The 24,180-nt window shown below is 40.5% G+C and overlaps 1 protein-coding gene across 1 annotated transcript in view; it reads left to right on the forward strand.

Moving 5' to 3' along the window:
- Positions 1–22,837, forward strand: part of LOC103920882 (O-acetyl-ADP-ribose deacetylase MACROD2-like) — a 260,177-nt gene extending 237,340 nt beyond the window's left edge. The window contains exons 6-10 of the mRNA XM_009328740.1: positions 7,989–8,051; positions 11,420–11,488; positions 21,331–21,408; positions 22,035–22,109; positions 22,734–22,837. Of these exons, the coding sequence (XP_009327015.1) occupies positions 7,989–8,051; positions 11,420–11,488; positions 21,331–21,408; positions 22,035–22,109; positions 22,734–22,837 (389 nt within the window). The remainder of the gene's footprint in view (positions 1–7,988; positions 8,052–11,419; positions 11,489–21,330; positions 21,409–22,034; positions 22,110–22,733) is intronic.
- The last annotated feature ends 1,343 nt before the right edge of the window (positions 22,838–24,180 follow it).

Below are 24,180 nucleotides of genomic sequence, written 5' to 3' on the forward strand. Positions count from 1 at the left end.
TGGCAATTAGGTAGGATGCTCACCAAGAGGAAGACACCCTGGCTCCTCATCCCTTCTCCCAAAAAGTTTTTGTCCGATGACAAAAAGTGCATAGTCTTGGGACTAGAAAATAAAACTCATTTTACGGCTGAGTCCTTTAATTGTGAGATTAACATAAGGCTTCCCCTTCCTGGTTCTCCTTTATATACCACAAACTTTGCAGCTTTGCTTGCTCACTTCCTAGCTTCATAGAGAGGGATATAGTGTACGCACCCACAAAGTCAACAGTGCTTGGCTTGTGCTGCTTTCATCCAAGGTGGGCTTAATCCTCCCTGGGGCTGGGGGGGTGCGTACAACAGCTGCTGTGTGTTCCCATTACACAGTGATGTTCAAAGCGTCTTTTTTAAGGACCTTCTAATACTATGCAGGCCTGGTTGTCTCTCTCTTTAAGGTATGGATTAATATTAACTGGATTTGACTTCTGATTAGTTTTAAAATGGTCCTCGGTTTATAGCAAGCAATTCTTTTATCATTTGAGAAATTGTAGCTACATTTCTTCTTTGCATCCCACAGGGCAGTAATATTCTTCAGTAAATTTCTGCTCCACTCATAATCTACTAAAAATGAACATCTAGACACATAATTATACTTCAAAAACACACACACTCTTATTCAGCCTTAAAAGTGCTACTTCTTGTTAAGATAGCTTAGAAGTTAGTGTATCCTTTTTGCCACCAAACCAAATCCTTAAATAAAATTTTAAATGAAGATAAAGTACTACAGAAGAAATTCCCTGGGAAGCGTGTGTATCAAACATGTCTGTGAAATGTTTCACCTTCATGCAGATTGGTTATATTTAAAGTGATGCTATTAACCCCTATCCACTTTGGTTGATAGCTTCTTTTTTCACTTCTGTTTTGAAGTCCACCATCTGTCTTGACTGATTACAGCTCTCAGAATATCGAATGATCACCTTCCACTTAGCCAGGGGAAAAACAGGACGTTATCTGTATTTTTATTTGTATTTGCTCTCTGAGCAAACCCTTCTTAGAAGATTCTTTTCATTGCTGAAGTGGCTTCTACTGTTTCATTAAATTGCCGTGCAGTGGCTACACAAGACAACTTTGAAAATGCAGCTCATCTTGGCCTCCACAGGTGACGTGCAGTCCTGTTGTGTTGACCATTTACCCGTTTGGGTTTCTTTTAGCAGCCAAGTGTACGTGTGTGTAAACCATACCAGGCAAACAGTTGTAATTCCTGTTTTCACACTAGATGCTTCAGAGTAGATTTTCTTTCTCCTGAGATGATCTAAGGTGCAAAATACTAAGTTACTAAAGTGACTAATGCAATGTTGTCAGAGGAGAATAATACACAGTGACAAACCAGCATACCTGCAGGGGACTCGTCTGTCAAGGAATTAATTTCTCATTTCTAACCATGATGTGAATAACAGTAAACCATTGTGATTGTTCAGGTCCAGTGCAGAAGACAGGGCTAGTCCCTTAATTCTGAAATATTGATGCAAAAAAGTGCATGTTTTGGTTCACGTTTTATGCTGTTTTTAACAAGTGTTATCTCCTGTGTGGCTTCTCTGTCCATTTCTTCACCTTGTTACACTGTCATACCACATGATTTTGTGGCCTGTATGCAAAAAAATTGAAATAGGTCTCATCTTTTATTTTGACTGTGGCTTGGAAAAGCAGCCGTGCCGCAGTCCTTAACAGCGTGCAGTTACCTAGTCTCTTAGGCACACCGGGAAAGTATGAACGAATAGTAAATTAACATACTAATGACAAAATTTGTGATCGTATTGTGCACCTTCACTTATGGGGGTCCCTTTCTTTCTCTGTCTCTTAGATAGGACTGCCTGTAGGCCTAGGAGTCAGGGCTCCTCTCTTCTGCTCTGAGCTCTGCCTCGGCCCGCTCTTCAAAATGCATTAATTCACATGAGCGATTTCTGTCCACTTTTGTATACTATGATAACAATGATAATACTTGTGCAGCACCATGTGTGTACTTTTTGCATCAAAATGCCAATTGTATCTTTGTCCTCTGTATGGGCTGTGTATGACGTCTAGGGTATGATGTCCATATTCTGGTTATGTTGGACAGCTGAAGCTTCCAGGAGATGTCTGCTTTCATTTGTTTTGAACAGCCACAGTTGCAGATCGTCAGAAATAGCGATGATCAGCATCTTTGGCAATGAAATTTTAGATGTCTCTTGCCAGGCACCCCTATTGTAAAATCTGAGTTGCGCTGTATGTCAGACAGAAGAATTACACCCACTGAGAAACCAGCCTAGCACAACGTTCCCAGCAATGTTATGTATGAAGTGGGTTGGGACCCACTTAGGTGTCTTCCAAGCGCCTAATTTGATGCTGTAGCTGTTGTCCCCTGGTTCTTCCCTAGCCAGGAAAGGTACAATGAAGCCGAGTTACTTGCCTTGTGATCCACGGAGGAGTGAGGCAAGCGGAACATGCCTAGTGACTTCAGTGGGCTTTAGATTAGGCTCCTATATTTCGCAGGACATTAAATAGGTGAAATACAATAGTGTTATTTTTAACCTCTGAGATAATCCCCACGAGCTACAGTTTTCTCATTCTTTTCCCACACTCCTCGACAATTCTTGACAAAATGCTGCATGAAAATGAAAACCTGTTATTTATTACGCTGACAACTTCGCTAGGCTGGGTGCACTGACAGCAGCACATCCAGGTCTGCGTTTGTGGTGAGGTAAATTGTTGAAGCAGCATGGAGGGAAGAAGTCTCATAACTCCATTAAACAATTACTGCAGATAACTCTCTACTAACCCTTCTTAAAATTTACCCCAAAGGGGTTATATACAAGTAGTGATTAAAATTGACCTAAATCATAATTTAATTAAAAGAAATTAAAATGCAAACTGAAAATGTTCAGTAACCTCAGGCCACCACTCTAATGATTCATTTTAATGCATTTGTAGTTCTAAAATAATGGCCTTTGTGTGTATGTGCTTCTTGGTTTATGTCTGATACCATTTTGCCACTGGAATAGTCTGAAAATGGTTGCAGGCTGTATGATGTTGAGTGTATATATGAATATGCGTGCTTTCTTCTCTCGTTTTAGGAGTTTCACTGAAGTCAGCATATATACTCATGTGTGCAGAATGTAACAGCTGTAAAATCAAGGCCTGTATTTTTAATTTTCTCATTAATTAGTTTCCCTGTTATCCTCGAAGGACCTTCTTATCATTAGTATGATTACCGTGGCGATATTTTTGTGCTGTAAAAAAGATAATTCAAAACTGGCATCCTTTGTCTGCCAGATCTTGGTTTGTATTTGCATTTGTCATAGAAGCGTGGCCCAGCTTGAAGGGAGATTTGCAGGCCAGACCGCAGGAGAGATGCAGTCACTGGCCACCCGGAGAACCAGAGGATGCACCCAGACTTGCATGGCAAGAGCCGTGCGGGGATGTAACAGGGTCAAACCTGGTGCTCAGGGATGTGATACGTACACAGATACGTGAGAGTGGCAAACAAGATGTGAGCCTGAGGTGTTGGCCCTCTGTCTCTTTTATTTCTGCTCCAGGAAGGAGGAGGTTGTTTGAAGGAACTTTACTCTGGCTGTCTGACACACTATGGATGATATAAGTACAGCTTTCTCAGTAGTGAAAACAATTTTATTATTAATAACATCTGTGTCGGAGGGGTAGAAGTAGACTGTTTTGTATGGTTATGCAGAATTTCCTCCTTTAACTAAAAATACATTATCTGCAATTCTGTTTTCTTCTGGAAAATATCTTTTTTGCACCAGCTTTTGAGATGTCTTTTTGCACCAGTTTTTGAGACACTGACTTTAGCCTCAGCTCTAAGTACGTCGCTGACTGCTTGTGAAGAAAGGCACTGCTGAAGAGGAGTAGGTGTATGAGCAAACCTGGCACTTACTCAGCTCTGAAAGGGAAGAGCCAAGAGGCCAGCAGGTTATTAATATTTTTGACTTGCCACGTTTGTCGCAAGAACAGAGAAAGATGTAAAAAGCCACGTGCCGCCAGGGTCTCGCAGAGAAAATGGGAAGAATACTAAAACCTGCTCTGGTGCCGCTGCTGAGAGTTTGTCCTCTGGACTTTCATAGGGATCTTGTCCCAGCCCTCTCCCATCTGACTGCCGGCTTATTATTTATCATATCATCTGCTTCGTTTTGGGGCTGCTACCGCAGCTGGTATATCACTGTGCATGCTAAATACCGCTCCTTAACATAAAGTGGGCAGGCACTCGCAGAGTATCCGGTTTTCTAGTTTAGTTAGAAGTGCCGCTTGCTCTGCCAGCTTGCTGAGTGTGCTGATTGATTAGCCTGTTTTCTACCAAACATAAATGAGGGTTTCTATCAATTGGGGGGGAATTTTCTTGCTGATCTCAAAGAAAAAGGCCAAGAGGAGGGAGCAAGCGCCTGTCAGGCAGTAGTCAGCTTGGCAAGGGAGAGCAAAATATGTGGCCAGAAGTAGGTATTTTAGTGTCTCATGTGCTTATTTTGTTTGTACGGTGCTACTGTAATTCTCAAACTCCGTTTTTTTCAACTGCCTGCCATGCTGGGGAAAAGAAACGGATGTTCCCATTTGTCTTTTGGTGTGGCTCAAAATCATTTAAATTTGCTGACCTAAAATGACACGACGTGTCGTTTGCCACTTTTTCTATCTCCTTTGGAGTGAGTGACAGATTGCTGTTCAATTACTAGTATAATAGAAAAGCAGATATTGTGAGGACAGCTTTCACCTAAAGGAAATGCAGTCGCCAGTTGCTGCAGTAGTGGAAAGAGAAGGATGGCGGATACTGTAGAAGCCATCCAGTGGAAAAGACATTTTTATTATTAATAATGTCTTGGGGAAGACTCAAGGGAAACGCGCTGGGTTTGGCTTTTCTGCCTGGAGAAAAGGAGAGCCGGGGTGAATGAAAATATGGTGAAAAACTGGCTTGCTACTCTTATAAAACGTATTTTCAGCTCTTCGCCTTGAGCATGTGCTGCTTAAAGCCTTTCCATTTGCTCTGCACCCAGCTCCAATGGAGAGCATTAATTACAGAAAGACCCTTCATCAGTAGAAGACACTTGGTGAGAGACTTATTAGAAGGGTTATTAAAAAACGGAAAAAACTGTTTGTCAGACGCTTTGGGATTAGTCACTTCTCCACCCTATAGTTTGCTTTCTTATCGGTGTGTTCGTACTCCGCTTCCTCCCTTTCTCCAGAGATGAAGAGATTCTCCAGGCCAAGCAGAGCTTAACCCTTCCTTCTGCAAGTCATTTACTTGAGGATCACTTGTCCACACTTAATTTTTTAGCATTTCCTTTTCTCTAATTCTATCGAAGTCACTTTGCATGCACAACACGTACTTGCAATATGCTGATCAAGATTAATTTCTGTGTCATGATCCAGTCAGTCTGTTGGACTGGGTCAGAGTACAAGAGGTGAAGCTTCTGCTTAAAGTCTTTTTACATTTTTCTTTCTAAAGGAACAAAATGAAGTGTTAGATGGAAAAGATGTTGAGAATCCAAAATATAGTGCTGTAATTATCGTCCTATTATACCAGTTTTAAACAGTGAATCTCCAGTGAAATAATAGACTTAGGGTTGACAAAACATACTGGTGAATATGTGCTTTATCTGATAATCTGATGAACCAGATGATCGTTTAAACTTTCTTTTGTAGTGTAAGTTTGCTCTGAGTAAGTGACTTTAACAAGAGATGTAATCCCTTGGCAATAAACATGAATGAATCCTTGAAATACCTGGTTTTAGCCAAATATCTCATGGTTATAGTCATACTTGTTATAATGGATGTAGAAACAAGTATCGTCCAGAAATGTAGTTCTACGTTGTGAATGCAGTAAGGTAATTGCTGAAATGATTTTCAGTGATATATCGGTAGTTACCATTTATGCCTGACCTGCTTTTTCTGAATGTAAAATCTTTCTGTGCAAAGCGAAACATGTTGCACTTGGCCATAATTAAATCCTTTATGCTTTGGCACCGCTTGTTTCGCAGTGATGCAATACTCTCTTTGGATCTGACCTAATGGTAAAGATATTTCAAATGTCACTGCACTGTTGTGTTACAGGATTGTCTTGAACGTACTGTTCCTTTCCGCAGCTCCTGAGCCAGGTGACTGTATCCCTTTGAAACACATCCTGGTGATGCAAAGGATTTTTTCCTTATTTATTAGTTGCTTGCTGCAAAGCTTTCAAAGTCCCAAGCCCATGTTTTAAAAGAAAAGGGGAGGGGGAGGGAAAAGTTTATCTTCTAGTATAGCTAACTTTCTATTTTGCATGAGGTCCTCCTGTTGTGTGTGGACAGGCAGAACGCTGATTTTGAAAATAATACTTTTTGATTTCAAGTGGGGCAAGGAAAAACCCAGCTGGTTTTATCAAGCCATTTTGGTCATCCACGTAATGCAATTTCTTACAAGTTAGAGCTCACTAATGTGCTAAGAAATCACTATAGCTAGTCATCCATTAAGGCTGGTTAAAATCGGTACAAAGAGTTAGCAAGCAGGCAGGAGGCCCGAGTCCCCACTGGTGGCCATCAGCCGCTCCCTGCCCACGTCTCCCCTCTCAGGTGGGGTGTCAAACTCCTGTTCCATCGCCTCTCCTCCTGAGAGCAGCTCTGTGCAGGGTCAGCCTGGAAATACTTCTCCACTAGTCCCATCTGCTGGATGCCAGGATGTATTGCCTGCTGGAAAGAGGGAGAGCGTCATACCTCAGCCTTTAAATATTAGCTGAATGCGGCGTGCCACCAGATGTACATTTGCTTTGGAAAAACACACACTTTCTCTGTTTTTCTTCCATCCATCTAATTGCATTTGGGCTACTGCTGTTCTCTTCAACAGACTCCATGTGTTAAGTAAAAGCAAGGTGGTGGTGCGAGGAACTTTAACCATGTTGCTTTAGAGAAGCTGTAATCAGAAAAACCCAGGAGCCAGAAAAGATCACAGCAAAAAATATGTGCATCATTATCAAGCCATTTACAGGCCTGGGAATGAATTTCCTTTCTCCCAGTATATATGCTCAGCAGTCAGTTTTTCAAATGCCTCATTAAGGCTGGTACTCAGCTGTTCTCGCCGTCTATCTCTCCATGCTGGAAAAGAGGGAGTGTAGCCATCTCATCTGATCCAGCATGCTGCACTGCAGCTTCTAATATTATTATGAAGCTAAAAGAGCCTTCTCCATCGTTGACAATACAGACTTCCTGATACATTTCTAATTGGGCCAAGCAAAGGTTAAGAGAGCTTGATCTCGCATCTATAGACGTTCCCCAGGGCATTACTTTTCTCGGTGGTAACTCACTGTTTGGTACCTGCCTCCTGAAAAGGGAGCTGGAGGGAAGAAAATGGATAACGAATGCGAATGCAAAGTAGTGGAGAAAACTGGGAATGAATGTGAGTGTAAAAGGGGGAAAATGCATTCAATCTTAGCAATCTTACTTTGGTTTATTTTGCTCTCTTCTTTGCAGTCGTTTGTGATGCATGTTTGTACTTTATGATAGGTGGCGTGCCTTTTGCTTTAAAATAAAATTCGGGTGATTCTCCCCCTTCTGTTCTTACCTTCTATAGGCATTAAAGTAGGTTCTGCAAGTCGGAAACACAGCCACTTCAAGGATCTTGTGGAAATGTTACTTGAGGAAAATAATCCTCGAAAAATATAAAATACATAGTCTAAGATCAAGCAACAATTTCATCTATTGCAGACAGTGTTTAGGGAAACATACCTTTATTTGGTATACAGATATTTCCAGTGTGCCTATTGAGATAAAATCTTTAATCTAACCCCCCTTCTTCAGCCTGAGATGTGCAAATGTGACTGTTTTAAATGTAACCAGTTATGTTTGCAGGTTTTTTCAGTTTACCTTTTTATCTCTCCCCTTTTATCATGGCGCCTTGCTATAAATTAGCAGTTTGTGCTGAATTGGTTACATTTAATATTGCTGCTGCTGTTACCAATAAAAAGATATATCACAAATAATTTTTATGTGTTTTCCTCGATAGGTGGTAATGGCACAAAGGAGAAGCAAAACACCGAAGAAACCGAGGTCCAGAGCCGAGAAGCAGGTTTGTGCCGAGTTCCTTAAAGGACTTTCTTAGGTTTTATCCACCTTGGTGAACAATAACATTAGTCAATACTATTGAAGGAGAATGTTTGTACATTTTCACCAGATTAGCTCAGGTCTTGAGCAATTCTCCCATGAGAGACTGCAACTCCATTCATTATGAATGAATGTATTGCAAGCCAGCTCTACATTCTCCCTTTAAGGTGGACTACCTCTAGCTAATCCTCTAACTGGAAAGAAATAATTTTCTCTCTGTCTACAACAGAATAGCCCTCTGCATAGAATAGAAAAGGAAATTTGGAGAAGGAGGAAGCAGGCTTCTTTTGATGAAAACTGTACTTCTGAAGATTTTAAAGGGTATTTTCAAGTTTTAATAAATTGTCTACACAAGTCTCAGGGGTTATGAAGATTTAAATCCATACAGAAGGATACTGCATATACTGCAAATGAATGTCAGAGTTCATGAGCACTGAGTTTTGCAGATACCATGCTTATAAATTACAGTGAGTTCAATATTTTAAAATAGTGTCACTCTGTATTCACAATAGATTTTCTGTTTTTTTTTTTTGTTTATGGTTGTATTTTTCATCCTACCCAACTCTGTTCAATGCAAAAGACGACTAGAATTAATCAGTTATCAAAAGACCTGAAGTGACAATCAAAATGTCTGTAAATCCCCTTATTTCTTAAGGATTTCTTTTAATATAGTATTACATGTAACACAGTGCTTTTCTTGTTCGTTTGGTTTTTTTCTCATTGTAGTGCAGGATGTTGCCTACACATACTTAATCCGGAGAGCATGAAACAGTTTTCTTCAGAACTACTTTTTTTTTAATTGGAATTGAAGATTGTTTTCAGTACGTGGAAGATTGAGCTGAAGAAGGCCAGCCAGTAAATGCAGCAAAAAAAATTTAGCAGGCCTAGATTCTTGACTTAGCTGGTTTGCTTACTGCATTGTGGCTGTTTCCAGATGAGGAATTCATTTGATGAGGGTCCTTCTTTTTGTCCTATGCATTGGGCACTGTGTATGTGGAAGCACAGCATTTCTCCCTGCGCTCCCCAAGTCACTCTTCTGCAACTAGGTGTTAACAGCTGATGCTGTCCGCAAGTGCTTGAAGTCCTTCTATGTTTCATGTCCTCTTTATCACCTCTTGTTTATGTCCTCGTGTGGGGCAAGCAGTGGGAGGTGAAGCCATAGGCACACAGTATTACCAACTAAAAAAGATTCCCATGGACCTCAGCAAAATTTGGACCTAGGCCTTTTATCCTTCCCAAGATGAGCATGCAGTGGTATTTTCTAAGTGCTGGAGGACAACAGCATTTCCTTTCCTGGGTTTTTCACTTTTATGCTAGTCATATTTTAAACAGGCGAAGGGGACCAGGGAGAAGGGAGGAATGAGTTGCTCTGTCTGGATCCAGACTCTGTTTTGAACCTCAGACTAGGCAGGGGCATATCTTTGCCCAAGCAATATTGAGCTTTTAACCATACCAAGTAGTGCTTGGCTGCTAGCTCACCTAAGAGCTAGTACTGCTAGGAGCTCCTAGCTCCAACTGCAGAGGTTCCTGTTAAACCCGGTTATACCACTGTCTACAGATGCCAAATACAGCCCATTGTGCTTGTCAGCTATATTCACTCTGATGGGGTGCATATTTCCCTGGTATTTTGATTTGCAAAACAGCTCGATTGAATGAGACACATTTCATTTTTCCCAAGAGAATTAAGGAATCTGTACCTCTAAATTACTACTTTGCTACTGGAGGTGTCTTAAATGCATTGTGTTTTTCCCAAAACCATCGTTATGACTTGTTACGTTACGAGCTGTCAGAGCTGGTTTATCAGAGCCATGATGTACATTCTTTTGCTATCTCATATTGGTAGTCATGTTTTGTTACTCTCATGAAGACCGTCAAAGAAAAGATCCAGACATTTTAGGTCCCAGATCCAGAAAATGTCATACTTTAGGAACGCGTTTTAGGTACATGCCTAAAGATAGCGTTGTGCCTATGCACAGTCCATGAATCACCTCCTCAGCCACAGGCACACAGTGTTACAGGAAAAAATGATTTGGCTTAACATTTATCCCTACTGGTTCGCATAGTGACGAGAACAAAGAGGTGTACAATTACCTCGAGTTAGTTACATTCGGCTAATGAGTTGCTGCTGCTTTCCACTCTACTCATTGTGAGACAAAACATCATCAGGAACTTTTAGATTGCTGCTTCTGTGCCCTTTCTTGGCAGTAGGAAATGACCAGATTTTCTAAGATACGCAGTTGTATGCCTAAAACATTTCTAATCGCTATGACTGATCACTGTAAGGAGCAATCCTATCAGATGTTAAAGTTCTTATTTGTATTTTCTAAACCAAAAGGCATAACCTTTATTTGAGCGTGAGAAATTACAAATTGTATACTTCGATATTGTGAAAGAAAATGTAGGGAAAAAAAAAAAGTATCCTTATCCAGTCCATTACATAAAGATTTATATATTCTTATTATACAGTAGTGAAATAGCCAGTTATAGTGTACAAAGACTGGCCTGAAATTTTTCAGCTATTACTGTGTGGTTTTTTTAAAGTCTGGCCTCCAGTCTATCATCAGTGAACTTCACAGTTAACACATGGAAAAACAAAATGGCAGGTGGTTCAGAGCTCTGGTTTCAAGCTAGTTAAAAATATTCGGTGACTATATTAGGAAAAAAATTTTGTCAGAATCATCAGAGGCAAGTTTTTTGAAAGAAATGAATGGCTAGAAATGAAAACAAAGGCTTATAAAGGTTTTAGAACTATAAAAATTGCCAAGAAAAAGCAACAGTGAAAAAAAATCTATTAAATTCAGGTACTAGTTTTATCTATTAACTACAGTAGTTTTACCTGCATGCTCTACCGTTAAAAAACTCCAAGCCACAGGTTTTCAGGGACTTGCTAAGTTTCAGGCCTGATTCATGAAAGCTTCTATTTTCAGGAAAGCATTTGCATGTAATCATTTTGATTCCAATGGGATTCATGGATATGATTAAAGTTAAGAATGGCTTAATTGTTTTTTCTCAAAATAGATGGATTAAATGAAAAAAGGAATCTCAAAGCAAATAGCAATACCAGCCTACCCATGAAACTGATAGCTGTTCCTCTCTCTGTATTATGAGAAATTGAAATGTAGACTTGATCTGGCAGTATTGTAATGTAAGTTTACCCCTGGCTTGGGGAAGACAATCAGACCAGTAATGGCCTGTGAATGGATGGAAGCCCAGTAAATCAAATTCAGGTCTAGTATCTTGCCTCAATAAGGCGTAACGCTTTTTTTCAGTAAAGTGGTTCATCAGTTTGCTATCTAATGAATAACTTCTCTTTCATTTCGTCGGTTCTTACAGATGAGCCGAAACCTTCAGCTGTAGCCAGCCTATCATCATCAGAAGGAACAGAGCTGAGTGAGGATAAAGGTACGGATTGCAAATTGTGTTTCAAAATATCCAGTCCCAAGAGGACATTTTGGAAAGCCTTATTTTCCTTTGTCTGGAAATTGCCGAAATCACAGTTAAACAATACAGAAATAGGTAAATGCTTGGATTTTCATTTACAAAAGCCTTTGTAATGAAGTACTTGGTACCAGCTGTTGTGCTGGTAGGAGAGATGCCGTGAATTCCTAAGTCCCCTTGTTATAGAGGTAATACTAAAATATCATACGTGACATATCAGAAATAAGCCCAAAGCTTGGGCTCGCTGGGGCGACTCGCAGGCGTAAAGTTAAGCATGCACATCTATCTCGGCAATATTAGCTCCCTATTCGGTGCTCTCCTGATGGGGAAAAAGAAAAACACAATAGCTATAAACACATCAAGAGGAGACAGGAGGAGATGAAGTCATAATTGGGAGGGAGAAAGTAATGTTTATCTTGTGCAGACTGTGCTGGGCATTCAGATCATTTAGTTTGTGATAAATATTTAAAAGTGTCACGGGGCCAAATGACAGGGAGTTTAGGAAACAAGAGAGATGATCTAATTTAAATGTTTCAAGCTGAGATTTTTCCTGTGGAGTTGTTGGTTTACAGATAGGAACCAGTGCACAGACGTACTGTTTTTGATACTCTTATGATATCACGCTATTAATTGCTTGTGCCGGTCTATGGTTTTTGGCATTTATGTCGGGGTATGTCAGGAAAAAGCCTGGGTGATTTATAAAATGTTCGCTACTGGTAATTCAAAACAGGCGTTATGCTATCTATAATAAATACAGTCCATCAGTACAGCCTTCAAGAAAGACTAATAGAAAATTTTAATGGATTTTACTGAGATAACATAATTATTAAAATCCATTAACTTATTTATTTTAAAAGATTTAATGTTTAATTCAGCATTGCTGCTTGACTCTCTTCTCATTTTTCTAGATAAGTGTGACGGGGTGTGATATCTTGCCCTTTTCTTCCAAAGACACATGCTAGAGAGCCCACATACTTACCTCATTACGAGTTCAAAGCCTTGTGCAGGTTGATTTAGGTGATCTCTTAACTGATTGATTGATCCTGCAGGGAAAACAAGCCACAAACCCTTGCTGGAGCGCTGGCTTTTGCTTTTGATATCTTCACAGATTAAGGTCGTGGCAAGGCTAGTGGAAGGCAAAATAGTGATAGATTCAGCCTCAGCGTAGCTGGTGATTGCCTGCCATTCATTTATCTTTTTTTGATGACATTTGGCCTGTTTACGTATACTGTATCTATAAGATCCCCCATCAGATGTGTTTTTTATGTTTCGTAATATGAGGGTCATGGTGAGGCTTTGGGTTTGAAAATTTTTTTTTTTTTTTTTTTTTGTTTTTTTTTGCTTGCTTGCTGTTTGCAGTCTTACTGAAGATCCCAACATTTTGGTATTGCTTTGAGTGCTTGTTCCTGACTATGAAGCCAGTGTCTTCTAATACGTTTTTCAATGACCATCTCAATGTGTAACCACTCCATTTTTTTGACCCATTGTATTAATTGTCTCTTCTCAAGAAAGTAGCCATGCTGGTGCTATATGTCTCGCTTTTCCTATAATATGCTGAGAGTACAGTGTTTTCCCCTCTTCTCTTGAGAGGTTAACAGAAGAGAGAGTGCTCTGAGAAATCCAAAGGGTAGTTTCTCTTTGATGTCCTACCTCTCTTCAAAAGTAAGACAAAAAGCATCTGGTAGGGAAAAAGGAACAAGACAGACTCTCCTCCATATATTTTGTTTGTAAAGTCATGTAAGTAGAAAAAAGGAATGGTGGGGAAAAGAACATGTTTGGGGATTTGCTTGCTAGTTTTAAAATGTAACCAAGAATTTTGAACGATCAGGCCACCGCATCCGCCAGGCTGTCCATGGTTTTAATCCTTATTTCCATTAGTGGATTTTCAACTTTTCAGATTTTAGATTTTGAGTTGTTTTAAAATGAATACTAGTGTTACATAAAACTTGCAACCGCTTAGGAAATGGCACTTTTACAAAATCCTGGCATTTCTGAAAACACCTGCTGCTCCCGAAATAAATTTCAGCCTTCAAATTGTTTGCCCACTGTGTTAACACAGCTAAAACCTGCCAGGTTCTGGAACATACTCATTTCTGTAGTTTATCTTTGACTAAATGAGCTGGATGTAAAGCATTTAAAGAAATTATGTTTTTCCAGTCATACCACCTAATTACTGTGAAAGGAGATTTGTGGCAAGTAAGTCTAGGCTGCATATTCCCAAAATGCATAGTTTAAACCACTTGGAATAGGTTTCCAAGCCTACTGTGGAAGTATAGCAGTCTTTCAAATGTCAGTTCTGGTGAGTGCACCAAAACAAGTATTTTGACTCCAATTAGAGTTGACTAATAGTTTTTCTGCTTATTTTTCTCACATTTCTGGGATTAGAATACAGCAAGCACATTGAAATAGTTATTTATTGCTCTAAAATGCAGTGATATTCAAAACAGATCACATGCATCTCTGCCACCATGAATTTCTAGTATGTTTTTGTCTTACCTGAGTCGTGTTTATAATTTTTTTTAAAACAAAAGGGGAAGGATGGGAACAGGAAAGGGGATGTTTTGTGATAAGTGCATGGAACAGTGCAAGAATCATGTTTTGAGGGGCTCCGATTAAAATGAAAACCTAATGTGAGATTACAAATCTCATATTAATGTGAAAGTATATCTCTTCTGTTATTCGCAATAGAAGAGACACTGTCCAGAAAAAAATGTCCACATGGGCCCAGTTTGCATGTGGCCTTTGAACAGACTGAATTTTTTGAGTGCTCTCTCTGTCCTCAGGAAAAAAAAAAGCAGGACAGTCATATTCCAAGAATATCAAGATGTTTGATGTTATGCTGCGGAGGTATCCTCTTATTCCAGTCAGTGCCAAGTTTCTATTTCCACTGTCTGGAAATACCGCAAAGAAATGTTGCAATTTTACCCTTGAAAACTTGCATGCATAACTATTAGCTCTTGGGGGGAGAGCTGCCATCTCTAGGCAGCACCTTCGTAGCGCTTCATTACTGTGCATATGGAAGTAGATCCTGTATACACAACGTATTTCAAGTTAGAGATGCTTCTCTTTATGAAGTGTAAGGGCAGAACAAAGTGATTAAAGTCATTAATGTTTATGCAGCAGATAAAACACGTATCCGACAGGCTGCACTCAGTCTAGTATGCCTGTCCATACAAGATTGTGCTGGGACTACAAACTCATTTTAAATGAACTATATTGTATATAGCTGTGGATTGGTTTGAACCTTTTTTTTTTAAAAAAGAGTACGTGTGCGTGCACAGCTGTGTGTGTGTGAGAGAGTGAGTGTTCTGCATCTTCATCTCAGTTACCTGTCCTACAAATTACTATTTAACCTGATTTAATGATAGGGCTTTCTGGTAGAAAAATGAAAAAAGGAACTGGATTTAGTACAGGTGAAGAATGAACTCCCCATTATGCAGTCATGGCAAAGTTTCTGTGCACAATACACTGATTTTAATTCATTAGCACTTAATAAGAACTGAATTTTCAATTGAAGGTCAACTAAATTAAATCATATGCTAATTAATTTTAAAAATAAAGTAGCAATTAAGTATTTCCAGGTGTTCACCAAAGTCTGTGCTCCTGTGGGAGTGCCATTTAAAGCAAGTCACTATTTTTCTACATTCTCTGAAATGGAGTCAGATTCAGTGAGCCGGAGGGCTTATGTTGTCAGAAACAGAAGTAGGTATATGCCTTGGCTAGGGGTTAGCCCTCAAAACTCACTTTGTGCAACCCAGAAGCCTGTAAGTATCCTGCCTGTAAAACATAATGGATACAAAATTCCGGTGTTTGGCCAGCTGTAATTCTCACCGTGGAAAAATCTTGATGTCCTAAAGACATAAATGATTGAGAAAGGATAAACTGAAAGACAGAGCATTTCAAATGCAGGGCAGCTGTGCAAATTGATGTAAATTAGACATTGATAATTGGGTGAAAAAGATTGACTGAAACGCCAATATGTTAAAAAAGAGGTGTTTAAAATCAGCTCTTAAGTATATATTAAGACATCTAAATGAATGACCTGATTTTCACAAGTGCTGAGTGCTCAGCAGCTACCAATGAAATGTTTTACTTCACCCTTGGGCTATGATTAGACCTGGAAAATTTCAGCCTGAAAAATTTCAATTATAGGTAACTGAAAAAGAACCTTTTTAATGGAAGAGTTTCAATACCCCCAACCATAGCTGTGGCTCTGCATGCCAGCTACAGTGATAACATTTTTCTCTCCCTTGGTTAGAAGGATTTCTATGAAAGCAAATTGGCTAACACAAGCTAAATGGTGTGGTTGGTGCTTTTTTTAAACCAGGTGCATAACCATCACCATCCAACCAAGTGCCTATTCTCCTGGCACCCTCCATAATGGTCACTTTGAGCTGTACCTAATGTGGGTTATTCACTTTTCCTTTTAATCTGACCTGTCTGTAGCATTGAGCATCCAGATGGGGTCCAGACCATAAACTACTCAAGAGGGATTAAAGGGGGCTTATAAAAAAGATGGCAGCAGACTTTCTAGCAGGGCCTGTTGCGACAGGACAAGGGGGAATGGCTTTACACGAAAGGGGTGTAGATTTAGACTAGATATAAGGAAGAAATTTTTTACGCTGAGGGTGGTGAAGCACTGGCCCAGGTTGCCCAGAGAGGTGGTGGATGCCCCATCCCTGGAAACAGTCAAGGTGAGGTTGGACGGGGCTCTGAGCAACCTGATCTAGTTGGAGATGTCCCTGCCCACAGCAGGGGGTTGGATGAGATGACCTTTAGAGGTCCCTTCCAACCCAAACTATTCTATGATTCTATGATTTCTGCTTTACCCTTTGCCAGTACAGGCAGCCACAACAGCTGACACTAATCTGCTTAGCTGGTTTATTTAGATCGTACTTACTTTTAAATATTAGCTGACCTGGAGCCATCCAGCTGCGCTCCCATCAGTCTGATGCGAGCGCCTACTCCTTCCATCTCCCCCTCCTCAACCTTTGCCTTCAGCTGTGTGGCATCTTCTCCTGGGAAGGGTCTAACCGAGGCGGCCAGGTTTTTCTCAGCTTTTTTTCCTTTCTCAGTGCCCTGTACAACAGACCTTGCCCCTGACGGCAGCAGCAGGATGCCCACGGTTATCATACAAGCTGCGCCTGAAATGTCTCATGTGGACAGAAGGTGAGGTTAGAGGAGATGCCCTTCTGTCAGCTTGAAGCACGACTGGGTGGGAGCATTACTCGGAGGACCCCACCTGCAGAGGTGAACTGCCTGGTCTATTACCCAAACACTTGCAAAAATACCTCTACAGGTTGTTGCACCTAAAAAGGTCTGTTTTACCAAGCCATATAAACTTGGGCTCCAATAAATCTAATCTGTCATAAAGATAGATTAAAATGAAATCTTGGTGGATATAAAAATAACGTTTTAAAGTCAAAGCTCAAGAATATCTCCCTAACTTCTCATAAATCACCATTTTATAGTACTTCATTTTAACACATTTTCCTCAGTTTATGAGGCAAAAGAATACCCTAATCATGTGGCAGCCTCCGTGCACACCATTACCTGTAATTTTAGACGCCTGCTTGATTTCTTTCACTCTGGAAATATTCCAGTCATTTCTCACAGTATCATGCTTAAAAAATAAAATGCACTGAACCTGTTTCTTTCATAATGACCAGCTTTCTCCCTCTTTAATCTTCTTACAGCTCCCTAAAACATGGTGATTTATCTATGCTGTATGCGGGACCCAGGTGTGTTGCACATTAGAAACAACTCAGTAAATAAGCCATACAGAGAGTAGCTGGGGAAGTGAATTTTAAAAGATCATTAAAACCACTTAACATTCAGGTCTTACCATTTCTCGTCTTCCTTAGCAGTTGCAAAATTTTGTTTGAGCAGCGTTGCTTTATACAGTCAAAAAAAAAAAAGAAGAATGGCATGGAAAAGCATGGGGGTTTATACAGTATGTAGATAAATTAGCGTCCGATTATTGGCAGGAAGGGTAGGATTGATAGTTTATCGCAAGCTACACGGTTTTCTTGGAGCTGAATTCAACATAGAGTTGATATATTGCAACAGTGAATATACTCGGTGATTATTCTGATCGGCTTACTTAAAGTCCAAATATTTTCTTCACGGGTTGTTAAAGGTTGGGGCTAATTCCCAGGTGCATTCAACCATGCAGCCCCACGAGACGGTTGTTTCAATACAATGGAGGGGTGCAGAGCCAAGCACTCCTGAACTGGACACCTTCACTGCAGCCACCAAGTAAAAGCAGGTTTGAAGGAACTAAGGGATGCTCAGACTTCAATGAGCACTTCAATGCTTGATGTGCAGTAGATAAAAGTGGCCTATTTTTGGTTCATTTGTGTCATTAAATGTCATGTTTGGTTCATTCATGTGTGATCAATGATGACATTAGGAACTGTGCTCCAGTGTAGTATCAGAAACTGATTATTTTCAGTCCTGCCTGGAGGAATGTTAACCCTTACAGTCACAATTTGTGGTTACCCAAGGTAAATAGTGCTCAGCGTGTGTTATCAAAAAACTAAGTATACTTAGTGCTGCAAAATTATATCCTGACTTGAATTCTCTGGTACGACTTAACGGATAAGTAGCTGTGTTAGGAGAAGACTAACACTGCTCTATGCCATTTAAAAAAATCAGAGTTAGTTCCCTAGCCAATTAGAAATGAACAAAGGCTGTAGGGATGGCCAGAGCTTTTGTAGACCCTGGAATCATTAGGACTATGGTACTGGCTTATGCCCAGTTGCATAAGGCTCTAAAGGGCTAAGCGAGCAGAGAGGACCAGCTGAGCCTGAGCAATACCACTACCCTACTGAAAACGTGCACGCAGAAAGTAGTGTATCATCAGCATTTGTGGGATTCCCACCGCTGCTTGCCAACTGAAACGGAGGTGGCACTCTTGCCTCGTATGCAATTTGGGAACAGCTTTTATTGACCGGTGCATTTGGTCTTACACTTTTACTCTTGCTTGGCTCAGATTTTCCTAATAAATCTGGGTTTATTCCTTTGCTTTATTTTATTCTTGTTAATCCTAAAAGTAAATCTATCTTTGGACCTTTTGGCTTGAATATTTGATCTAATATTTGCATTTGAAAAGAAGAAATCTTTGGTATGGTCTTGACCTTAAAGATTTTGAAACTCATAATCTGCATCCTAATGCAATGACTGATTATAAGAACTGCAGACTCTTACAGCTAGGCAGTAACTCCTGTTCGTGTTCTGCTCTTTTCAGAAAGACACTTTATAAAAAATAACTTGTGCAAAATTATCATTGTATATTGCCTGGGATAATTTGGATTCCTGTGCAATTTTTAAATTGTTTTCTTGTACCCTGGAATGATTAGAAAACTGTTTATGACCAAAATGAAAGATTAACACAAAATTACAATCCTGTAAGAATAAACTGTGCAGAGCCAGCTATGGGAATGTGTGAAGATGTGCCAAATAGCATAGGTGGTCTCTAGCTGTGGCGCCTAACGCTGGCGCTCAGCACAGCTGCAGGGTCGAACTGCGAGCTGTGCCAAAGGGTGGGAGTAGCGACAACTCCCCACACTGTGCAATAACCGTAGTTTGCCAAAAGCTACGTGATGCTCCGCGACAAACAGCAGCGTGATGGGGCACATACATCAGCCAGGCATGGGCCTCCTTAAACTCCATTTGTTATTATTGACCAAAGCGCGTAATTGTTCCTCTGATGCTGGGGATTGATTTTTGCATGAAATTGGAGTCATTCCTCATTCCAGGAGAAAAGGTGGCACCTGTGAACTGAGATTAAAGGCACAGGTCTGGGAGTATGAAGCACTGTGCAATAGGTGTAGGATAAGATAGCTCTAAGGGTTTGATGGGACAGAGCTGCGTGCATCTCTCCTGCCCATAGCAGGTAATACCACACTTTATCATCACTTTTGGCTGTTTGAAGGGCTGCGTTTGGGCCCTGGCTGCATGGTACTTAAGGCAGAGGACCTCTGATTCCAGCTTTGTCAGTACAGTTCCTTTTACAAACATGCAACTAAATCATACAGAAAAAGATTATATTAGTTTAGGGTATGGGGCTATGGGTGGTACAAATCTTGGCTTGTTTGATATCCTGAAAGCTTTGTCAAAAGCTTCAGCAAAGCCAGAATTTCACTCAATGGGTTTAAAGTTTGCTTGAAAAATTCCCTACAGATTTTTAGTGCCATTCCCATTTACACCAAGAGGTCCTTCAACTCGCTTTTTGATTAAACTCAGAATTTGATGAAATTCTAATTTATTTTTGCTCTGATTCAGGCTGATAGGGTAATCCCTTGTAACTCATAGCACAGTGTGGCATCCTAGGCCAGCCCAGCGGTCCAGCTGATAGCAGTGAGTAGCGGTTTAAGTCCACAGTAGGGTGAAAAAAAGTGCAGCAAGGGCAAATTTTAGCAAATTGTACATCAGTGAGATATTCTGCTTTCAAACTTGGATTTATAAACTTATTGTCATGCCATGAAAGAAGTAAGAAGCTGTGCAGGTAATTAAATATTTGCCTTGGGGGATTATTTGCAGTTAATTAAAGCCACACACTTTCAGTGCATACCTTTTCTACAGATTATTAAGTTTGGATCAGATGTTAACAACCCAGCTTTCTCACTTATCCATCAGAGATTATTCTTGGCAAGTTTCAGGAACAGAGCTTTACAGGGGCATCCTTTGGTATATTGTAAGATTTGCTCTGCTATATTGTAGAAGGAGATCTTCCAGAAGTAGAGCCCTAACAAGACTGTCATAGCATAATGTATTATCATGCACCATAGCTCTTTTGGCACTGTTACTTAAGTTTTCCATCTAGCAGCATTTTAGAAAGTGTTTCACTCTGGAACACAAATAGTGATTATCTGTTACGGTTGTTATGACCTCAAGTGTACTTACCCCTGTAGTTTGCAGAAATGTCCAATTAGATCAGCGGTGTTTTTTAACAAGGCTCAAAGAGAGCTTTTTATCCAGTGAAAGCTGTGTGTTATATGGATGAGCAGAGCTAAAACGGGTGGCTGTGTTGCTGTGATTTCCTGACTGCGGTGGAATGATGCATTTCTCCATTCCCACGCAAAAACTAAGGAGTGGCTGGTGTCAGAAAATGTCGTTTGACACAACAAAATAATGCCCTGTGTTTATGAAGACTTGCAGATAGCATAGTGATTGGACTCATGTCGTCTAATTTAAACCTCACTGTGCCCACTGGTTCAGGGCACGGCTTTGGGCAGTTCATTTTGCTGGTCTCCCCCAAAAGGAAAAGCAGTCTTGGCCATGATAATGACCTTGGAAGTTCTGTCATCAAGTGAAATGAGGCTAGGATTTGCACTGAGATTTATAGGACTTAATGTTTGTCAAGCTTGTGGAGGTCCAACCATGAAAAGTGCTGGCGTTGCTCTAAATAAGTAAGAAATCACTTTATTTATCAAGTAGGTGTTTCGTGCTGTTTCTCATAGCTTTGTGCCACTCCGTTCATTAGAAATGAAACTCTCAGTAGTGCTGCTGATTATTCTTACACATCCTTTCTTGCCAGCTCCTTGTTTAACGTTTGTACTACAGGCAAAAAACTGCTCAGTAAGTATACAGATTTTGAATTCAATCTGAATAATTGAAACCCATGAGTATACTTTTTGTAGTATATATGTCTGTAGTTAAACAGATAGAAAATCTGTCAGCATATCAGAACGCCAGATATGAAGCTAGCACCTCAGGGCTACCTGTGTCTGAAGTAACTACCAGACTTTTCCAGCACGAAAACTGCTCCAGGATGTTTGTTTGTTTGTTTGCTGTTTCCTCAGACTCCCTGAAAGATTCCAAAGGCACACGGGAGAGTGACCCAGTGCATCCTGTGGGATGTGAACAAGATCAAGCCGAAGGTAAAGTTTTGTATCAAAATTCTTTAAGACAGAGATAATGAACCAGTTGGGAACCTTAGTTCTTCCAGTTTCAGCATCCAGTGGTTTTCAGCCTGACCTCTGCTGCCTTAAGAAAACGCTGTCAGCTAGCAGAGGTTGTGTACCAACCAGTTGTGGTGCGGTAATCTCTGGTGTTGCTGGAAAAGACACGTGTCTCCAAATATGTGGGGTTTTAACCATATTGATCCTGGGTGCAGAGCATTGTTATTGTTGTCCTTTTTTTGTTGTTGTTCTAAAAGCCTGTGGGGTGATTCTGTACCTTCTGCTAAGTCGGCTGTCAAGTGCGAGCGCTTTGCAACAGCTCCTATGAGAATCAGTGTCAAGGCTGAGCTACAAAAGAAGAAAAAAAAAAAAGTTGTTTCAGGGTCAGTTTTGACCAGCCATTTAACATACTTAATGCTTAGAGTTTAAGCGATACTTTCATATATACAATAGTTCCAACATTGTTTAATAGGAAAAAAAAAAAAGCAGTACTTGGCTGAACAGGACCGTGCTACGTGTTAGGTTCGTGTCCTGTTTTGACGGACTTGCCATTGCCTGCACGCAGCCGTCGTGCTGATGTAATTTTCAATTTGTCACGTTAACAGGACAACAGGATGTTTCTGCAGAGGAGGAGATGAAAACTGGGGCAGATTCCCAAAGCTCCTGCGTGGAAATAGAAGGTACTGCATGTGCCTTGAAACCAAAGAGCAAAATTAACAGGCAAAAACACTAGTTATTGCTCAGATATTATCAGTAGTGTTTAAGTTCCCTTTCTTTCTCCATACCTACTAAGCTAAATCTGTGGAGCTGGATCTTCTTATGGTAACTCTAAATTCGACCCTGAGCAGGCAAGTATCTATGGATTCTTGGTGACAAAAGCTGACTTTTTGATGACTGCAACTGTTAGAGAAAGAAGTGAACTTATTTCTTATTCCTGATGACAAGCGCTTCAGCCTTGTACGTTTGGAGCATTGAATGCTCTGTCCCCAGTCCAGCAAAACGCTTGAGTACGTGTGTCTGTGGGCTTGCGACGAGTCCCGGTGAAGGCCCACGCTTGGAGCTAGGCACATGGGGTTTTTGTGCTAAATCCCAGAAAGCTCAGCATCTTGGAGGATCAAGGCCTTGCTCTCAACTACAGCCCCTTGGATTTCCCTGAGGCAGCTTTTGTATCTGTATTCTTGGGGAAAAGGATCCTTTTCCTCTGCCAGTGTTTTTTAATGGTAATCTCTCTAGCGTATGTTAATCCTTTTATGTCTGTTCTGAAAAGCCTTACTGTTCATCTTCTTTTTATCAAATTTATTCAGAGGCATTGTTGAACCAGGAAGACACAACAGAAGTTGAGATACCTTTGATTCATGGTGCAGAGGAAAAAGAAGAAGGAGGTGAGGCTCCTTATAAAATAGATTGAGATGGAGAATGCTGCTGGGCTCATGTTCTCCTCTTCTATTGTGAGAAAACACGGAAAGAGCACATAAAAGCGTGGGGTGTTTTTTTTCCTAAGAAAAACCCTTTTTTGCCTATTCTTGAGTGTTGTTTTGATATATTGGACTTGGATTTACATAGGAAAATAAGTGCAAAAAAGTGCACACTCAGGTTCTAAAGTTACTTTAAAATAAATACTCTTCTCATTGTTGGTTTTCTGCATTAAAGTGCATAAGGCTGATTAAACAACCAATTTATGTCCATTTAAGTACCCTCTTGATCATGTTCGCTAGAAGCATCGAGAGTATTTACAATAAATGGGTATGATAATTATTTGTGAAGTCTCGTGGTTTAACCCCAGTCAGCAGCTAAGCCCCACATAGCTGCTCGCTCACTCCCCCCCCGGTGGGATGGGAGAGAGAATCAGAAGTGTAGAAGTGAGAAAACTTGTGGGTTGAGATAAAGACAGTTTAATAGGTAAAGCAAAAGCCGCGCACGCAAGCAAAGCAAAACAAGGAATTCATTCACTGCTTCCCATGAGCAGGCAGGTGTTCAGCCATCCCCAGGAAGGCAGGGCTCCATCACGCGTAACGGTGACTTGGGAAGACAAACGCCATCACTCTGAACGTGTCCCCCCCCTTCCTTCTTCTTCCCCCAGCTTTATACGCTGAGCATGACGTCATATGGTGTGGAATATCCCTTTGGTCAGTTGGGGTCAGCTGTCCCGACTGTGTCCCCTCCCAGCTTCTTGTGCACCCCCAGCCTCCTCGCTGGTGGGGTGGGGTGAGAAGCAGGAAAGGCCTTGACTCTGTGTCAGCACTGCTCAGCAGTAACGAAAACACCCCTGTGTTACCAACACTGTTTCCAGCACAAATCCAAAACACAGCCCCATGCTAGCTACTATGAGGAAAATTAACTCCACCCCAGCCAAAACCAGCGCATGAGGTCATTAATAGAGATTTAACTAGTAATTAACTAAAACTAGTAATTCTAATAAAGAAACCAATATTTGGAGCAGGAACACAGAGTCTTGCTGAAGCAGTAATTTTTTCTGGGAGTAAAGTATTTAAATCCTTAGGAATGCTTTTGCAAAGAAATGTAGAAGTTTCAATTTAAGTGTTGGACACTTCTGGGAACCCTACGTTCAGCTCACCATTTGCAACAGGCACATGGTTATATAAAAAAATAACATATTGTGTAAATAATTCTCTAATTGTAAAGTAACTGCAAGTTAATAATTATATGGTCATTTGTAGAGCACAGGGATGAATTTTGCTGTTCCAAATTAAAATGCAGACATGATTTTTATTGAAAATTCAGGTCAATACT

Source organism: Pygoscelis adeliae, unplaced genomic scaffold (genome assembly GCF_000699105.1).
Source record: "Pygoscelis adeliae isolate BGI_AS28 unplaced genomic scaffold, ASM69910v1 Scaffold16, whole genome shotgun sequence".
Lineage (NCBI taxonomy): Eukaryota > Metazoa > Chordata > Aves > Sphenisciformes > Spheniscidae > Pygoscelis > Pygoscelis adeliae.